The sequence below is a fragment of the Bison bison genome, unplaced genomic scaffold (genome assembly GCF_000754665.1).
Source record: "Bison bison bison isolate TAMUID 2011002044 unplaced genomic scaffold, Bison_UMD1.0 scf7180017864280, whole genome shotgun sequence".
Lineage (NCBI taxonomy): Eukaryota > Metazoa > Chordata > Mammalia > Artiodactyla > Bovidae > Bison > Bison bison.
The window spans coordinates 5,152,289-5,159,314 of record NW_011494852.1 but is presented as its reverse complement, the minus strand read 5'-3'; the positions used below and the strand labels follow the sequence as shown (position 1 = coordinate 5,159,314).

General features: G+C 38.9%; 1 protein-coding gene across 4 annotated transcripts in view; it reads right to left on the bottom strand.

Annotated features, from left to right (window-relative positions):
• The window catches only part of ZFP14 (ZFP14 zinc finger protein), a 22,912-nt gene continuing 15,886 nt past the window's right edge, over positions 1–7,026 (bottom strand). For all 4 annotated transcript variants that reach the window (XM_010849104.1, XM_010849105.1, XM_010849102.1 and 1 more), the window contains one exon: positions 1–2,702. In XM_010849104.1, coding sequence (XP_010847406.1) covers positions 1,336–2,702 — 1,367 coding nt within the window. In that variant the 3' untranslated portion in view covers positions 1–1,335. The remainder of the gene's footprint in view (positions 2,703–7,026) is intronic.

Genomic DNA, 7,026 nt, shown 5'->3' with positions numbered 1-7,026 from the left:
TTTTTTTTTTTTTTTTTGCCATCTTTTTCATAGTTTCTAATCAATTTTGAGTGGTGGTCAGAGAATACAGACTATAAAACATTTACCTTGTTATTATGGGAAAACAATTTCATATTTCTCTTTGCTTCTTCAACCACTACATTCTTAACCTCATATTCATGAAATTCATCAGGTTTTTTTTTTGGCATGAAATTTCTGATGCAGCTCAAGTGATGAAGAACTTCTCACATTCAAAATAACCTCCTAGATTTTATCTTAGGTTTAATAAGTGCTGAGCAGTGACAGAAGGCATTTCTACAGTTATTACTTCTATAGGATCTTCCTTTCATATGAATTCACTAACACTAATGATGTTAATAACAACTATAGATAATATTTACAGAAAACATGCTATATGGCTGCTCTTTTTCCAAGTATTAACTACTCAGTCCTCACAATGATACAGCAGGCTGACTCTGAATTGGCCCCAGTGATCCCTTCCTCCTGGGATTCATACTCTTCTATAAGCCTGTTCCCTTGAGTGTAGGGCAGCTTAGTTCCTTGCTTCCAAGCAACAGAAGGTAGCAAAGGTAATGAAATGTCATTTCAATGATTAGAAACACAAGATGATAGCTTCTTCGATGCTAGCAGACTCTTGCTTTCTTGGATTGCATTCTCTGACGAAGCAAGCAGTTATGCTGAAGGGGCTCCTGTAGCAAGGAACTGACTGAAGTCAGCCTTCAGCCAACAGCCAGATAGAATCTGAAGACCTCAGTGCAACAGCCCTCAGGAAATTAATTTGGACAACAACCACATGAGGTTAGAAGTGGATCTCTTCCCCAGTTGAACCTTCAGATGAGACTCAGTCATGGTCAACACCTTGATTTTAGCCTTGTGAGAGGCCCTGAAGCAGAAGACCCAACTAAGTTATGCCTAGTTAGTTGACCTGACCTATAGAAACTGAGATAATAAATGTGTATTATTTTAAACTACTAAGTTTGTGATATTTTATTATGCAGCAATAAATAGCTAATATTCACAGATACTACTATCACCATTTTACAAGTGAGCAAAATGAGGCACAGAAATTTAAGTACCTATCCAATAATACACTGGTAATACAGTGGTGAAATGGCGATAAAAGATAGATAAGGCTAAAGATTTTCCTGCATTCATTGTATTACTTTCTCATATGAATATGCTGAAGACAATGCTTGAATGGTGATGGAAGCAACCATTAAAGCAACATTTTTTTCTGTAATACAAATTTTTTATGCTTAATGAGCATCAAACAAATTCTCTCAAAAATGAATTTTCTGATGTTCTGTAACATAATGTGCATTTGAAAGCCTTGTATTAAATTACATTATGAATTTTCTGATGTTGAGTAAGGTGTGAATGTTGTCTAAAAGCCTTCTTACATTCCTTACATTTGTAGGGTTTCTCACCAGTATGAATTCTCTGGTGTTGAGTAAGAAAAGAATAAAGTCTAAAAGCTTTACCACATTCCTTACATTCATAAGGTTTCTCTCCAGTATGAATACTCTGATGTTGAGTAAGTTGTGAGAGAAGTCGAAAAGGTTTTCTACATTCCTTACATTCATAAGGTTTCTCACCAGTATGAATACTCTGATGTTGAGTAAGTTGTGACAGCAGTCTAAAGGCCTTCCCACATTCTTCACATTCATAAGGTCTCTCACCAATATGAATGCTCTGGTGGGAAATAAGTTGTGAGTAACTACTAAAGGTCTTCCAACACTCCATACATTCATAGGGTTTCTCACGAGTATGAATTCTCTGATGGCGAACAAGTTGTTGCCTTAATCTAAAAGTCTTCCCACAATCTTTACATTCATAGGGTTTCTCACCAGTATGAATACTCTGATGGACAGTAAGCTGTTGACATATCCTAAAAGCCTTTCCACATTCCTTACATTCATAGGGTTTCTCCCCAAAATGTATTTTCTGATGTATTCTAAGGTCTGGACCACATACGAAGGCTTTCCCACATTCCTTACATTCATAGAGCTTCTCTGAAGTATGAAGTCTTTGATGTCGAGTAAGGTGTGTACACTGCCTAAAGGTTTTCCCACATGCCTTACATTCATAGGGCTTCTCTCCAGTGTGAATTCTCTGATGTCGAGCGAGTTGCTGATGTACTCTAAAGGCCTTTCCACATTCCTTACATTCATAGGGCTTTTCACCAGTATGAAGTCTCTGATGCTGAGTCAATTCTTGGAGGACTGTAAAGGCCTTCCCACATTCCTTGCATTCATAGGGTTTCTCACCAGTATGAAGTTTGTGATGTCTGATAAGGTGTGCACGCTGTCTAAAGGCCTGCCCACATTCCTTACATTTGTATGGTTTCTCACCAGTATGAATTCTCAGGTGTTGACTAAGTGTTGAGCGACGAATAAAGGTCTTCCTACATTCCTTACATTCATACAACTTTTCTCCATTATGAACTCTCTGATATTCAGCAAGAAGATTATGCTTTTTGTAAGTGGTCCTTTTTTCAGAAGCAATTTTCACTTGCCCAAAATATCCCTCTTGTGGTTCCTTTTGCCCCTCAATTTTGCTTTTGCATTCCCAATCATTTCTAAAAATGGAGTCCTGAAGGCTACAGCTTTTAATTCTTTCCATTATCTCCCACTGGAACGAATATATTTCGTAAATGTCCTTTTCTGAAGATAAAATATTGGCACTGTATCTGGACTCCAAGTCTGAAAGAAAACAAGAAAGCAAACACACAATGTTTTCCTGTTCCAGAAGAAAGAAAACTATACAGAAATAAAAAGCACCTCAAATAATGCCTATTACTGAAACCTAGTAGGACCCTTTGGGGCTCTTGGGCATGGAAGCCTTTCTGTGTCCCCTGTTTCTTTGCAGAGAATAGACTCCAGCCTCCATGGACCTTCCCTAGATTCCAAAGGGAAAATCTGAACAGGTGCTAATCAGGGAAGGGAGAGGATGCAGAAACGAGAAAGGGGCAGTCAAGAAACAATACTGCAACCTTGGGTCAGAGTCCTGGTTGCACCACAAGGGATACACGTAACAGTATCTTTGAGCTCTTCTGCAGAACTAAAACCCCCAGCAACTGGAAGATGTTCCAGAGAGGTGACAGTTTGATAACCCTGAGAAGCTCAACAAGACACCACCTGAGGCCAGATTAAAGGAACCAGTGAAGCTCTTCAGGAGACCACCAGAGGCCAGATTAAATTAAAGGAATACAGGCCCTGCACACCCCCTGATCCTTATCAGTAACCCTGATCTTAAACTATTGCTATAAAACTCTCACCAACTCCTCCCAGGTTGGGACACACAATTTTTAAAGCACAAGCCCACTGTGTCCCCCTTTGCCTGGCAAAGAAATAAAGCTATTCTTTTCTACTTCACCCCAAACTCTGTCTCTGAGATTTGATTCACCACCAGCATGCAGAGGCTGAGTTTTCAATATCATTACCAGTGAATGGATTAGATATGTCTAGAAGACATTGCATTTCTGCTAATAACACATATGTGTACATAAAAAAACCTATCTTCTGTAAAATTACACACCAAATATTAACGTTTATGGGGAAAATAGGAAAAATCTCTCCAAAACAATACCTCCAACAGAATTACAATATGACTGACAAACTGCTACTCAATGAAAATGACAGAAGCCAGAAAAACAAGAAGACAGCTGCTAAGAGAAAATAACAGCCAATCCAGAGTTCCATACTCCAAAGAACGAAGACAAAGTTCTGTACCCTTTAAAAATGAAGACAAAATGAAGATAGTTTCAAATAAAACCTAAGAGAATTCATTGCCAACAGGCACAATAAAAGAAATACTAAAGGAAGTTCTTCAGGAACAGAGAAAATGATTCTAAGCAGAAGCACTACAGTACAGAAAAGAAAAAGGAGCACTGTAAAAGGTACCTGTGTAGGTAAATCTAAATCAGTATTAATAGTAGTATTTAAATTAATACTCTGTAGGGATCTAAATGTATATAGAGTTAAGATACCTAACAACAGTAGACAAAATAGAGGATACCTAAAAAGAATTTAAATGTTATTAATGTCTCTACAATATTGAGAAAGATATAAAGGAACTAATTTAAGGTAGAATGCAGTAACTGAAGAATGCATGTGCTAACCTCTAGAGCAACTATTAAAAATTAAAGTGTGTATAACTAACACACTCAAGAGGCAAAAGCTAAAATAAAATATTTTGATTAATCCAAAATAGGCATGAGAGGGAAAAAAGAGAATGATGAACAGACAGAAAAAAGAAAGTGGATTTAAACCTAAATATATAAGGTTTATATATTTCCTTGGTGACTCAGACAGTAAAGAATTCACTTGCAATGCAGGAGACCTGGGTTCAAATCCTGGGTTGGGAAGATCCCCTGGAGGAGGGCATGGTAACCCACTCCAGTATTCTTGCCTGGAGAATCCCCATGGACAGAGGAGCCTGGCGGGCCAACAGTCCATGGGGTGGCATGCCCGGCAACAGTGCATGGGGCTGCAAAGAGTAGGACATGACTAAGCAACTAAGCACAGCACATATAAGAAAATTACTTAACTGCAAATGGATAAAATGCACCAACTAAAAGACAAAGACCCTCCTTATCCACATAGGGAGAAGCAGGCTGTATGAGGAGTTCAATCTGGGTAAAGAAAACATCCACTTGTGGGAGCAGCCTCAAGTGTGGAGGATTCAGACCGAGGAGCAGCCCAGCAGTATATTCTGGGCAAACCCACCATGAATCTAACATCTGTCTATCTCCCACCAGCAACATTCAAATCAAAGCCACTACCATATTCCACTGGGACAAATGAAATAGCCTCCTAATTGGTCTTCCTACTATTCATCTTGCCCCTATTTGATCTGTTCTCTATAGAGTGATACTTATAAGGCAAATCAGCTCATGACATTCCCCTGCTTAGAAATCTCCAATGGCTTTCTATCACAATGACTTCCCCTATGATACTCAAATTTCACATGACCTAGCCCTTACCTAACTTTCTGACTTCATCTTGTTACTCTACTTCTCACTTACCTTTTGAATAATCATCCTGGCCTTCCTCCTCCTCTTCTTTTTAAAATTTTTATTGGAGTAATGTATTAGTTTCTGCTGTACAGCAATGTCAATGGGCTATATGTTATATGTGTACATATATCCTGTCTTTTTTGGATTTCCTTCCCATTTAAGTTATCACAGAGCACTGAGTAGAGTTCCCTGTGCTATACAGTAGACTATCATTATTTGTCTATTTTATAATAGTATCGATAGTGTAAGTATGTCAGTCCCAATCTCCCAATTCACTCTATCTGAACTTCCCCCTTGGTAGCCACACGTTTGTTCTCTACACTACTGTGTTTCTATTTCTGCTTTGCAAGTAAGATCATCTAGAAAACAGGTAAGGATGATAATAAAAATTTGCACGCTGGCCTTTTTGCTGTTCCTCAAACATCAAAGTCTTTGCCCTCTGACCCAAGGTCTCTGCATTTACTGTTTCATTAGGACTGTTTTTGCTTCTTGCTTTAGATATTCAAATGGTCTGAGCTCTTTTTTTCATGTCTCCACTCAAAAATCATCTCTTCAAAAAGCCCCAAACGCCCAAAAATCTGTCTACATCTCCCAGTTTCTATCTCTGGTTTGCCTCGCTTTTCTTAATAACACTTGTCCCTACATAATACCATTCATTTACTTGTTAACTTAATGTCCTCACCCTTATTAAAATTAAACAAGAAGCCTGCTGGAACTGCCACTCTTGCTCACAGCTGTCCCACTGGTGTGTAGCACAGCGCTTGGTTCAGGTTGGGCATGCAAGTACTGCTGAATAAATGAGCATATTTTTAGGCAAACAAGGGTATGTATACTAGTGAGACTGGAAGAAGCTGGACCCTATATAGACATTGCTATGGACTGAATTTGTCCCTCCAAAATACACTTAAGCCCTAAACACACAATATGCCTATATTTGGAGACAGTGCTTTTAGGAGGCAATTAAGGTTAAATGAAGTAATAAGGGTGGGATCCTAATTCACAGGACTGCTGGACAGAATAGGACAGGACGGTGGCCTTACAGGAGGAAGAGAGAGATCTTTCTCTTTTTATCATGTGAAGACAGTGTGAGAACGGGGCCATCTGCAAGCCAGAAGAGAGCCCGCATCAGGCCCCAAAATCCTAACCTTGAACTTCTGGCCACCAGAATTGTGGGACAATACATTTCTATTGTTTAAGTCCCTAATCTATGGTATTTTGTTATGGCAGCTGGAGCTGCCTAGTACAGGTTTAGATCATGATGAATTATAGTCATTGATCAAGAAAGAGAGTAACTCCTCTCTTGGCTCAAATCTTTTACCTACCACCTCCAACAGGACATTTTTATTTACTTTTTGTTTTGAAATAACTGCAGATTCACAGGATGCTGCAAAGAAAAGTATAGGGAAGTCTCACAACCCCTTCACCCTCCCTCTCAATGTGAACATCTTACAAACTATAGTACAATATTCAAACCAAGAAATTACCCTTGGAATAATCCATAGGGCTGATGTAGATTTCATCATGCCCTCATATATGTGTTTGTATACAGGTCTATGCAATTTTACCAAATGTATAGCCTTATATGCAGAGTACATCATGAGAAATACTGGGCTGGAGGAAGCACAAGCTGGAATCAAGATTTCTGGGAGAAATATCAATAAACTCAGATATGCAGATGACACCACCCTTATGGCAGCAAGTGAAGAAGAACTAAACAGCCTCCTGATGAACGTGAAAGAGGAGAGTGAAAAAGTTGGCTTAAAGCTCAACATTCAGAAAACTAAGATCATGGCATCCAGTCCCATCACTTCATGGCAAATAGATGGGAAAACAGTGGAAACAGTGGCTGACTTTATTTTTCTGGGCTCCAAAATCACTGCAGATGGTGATTGCAGCCATGAAATTAAAAGACACTTACTCCTTGGAAGGAAAGTTATGATCAACCTAGACAGCATATTAAAAAGCAGACACATTACTTTGCCAACAAAGGTCCATCTAGTCAAAGCTAT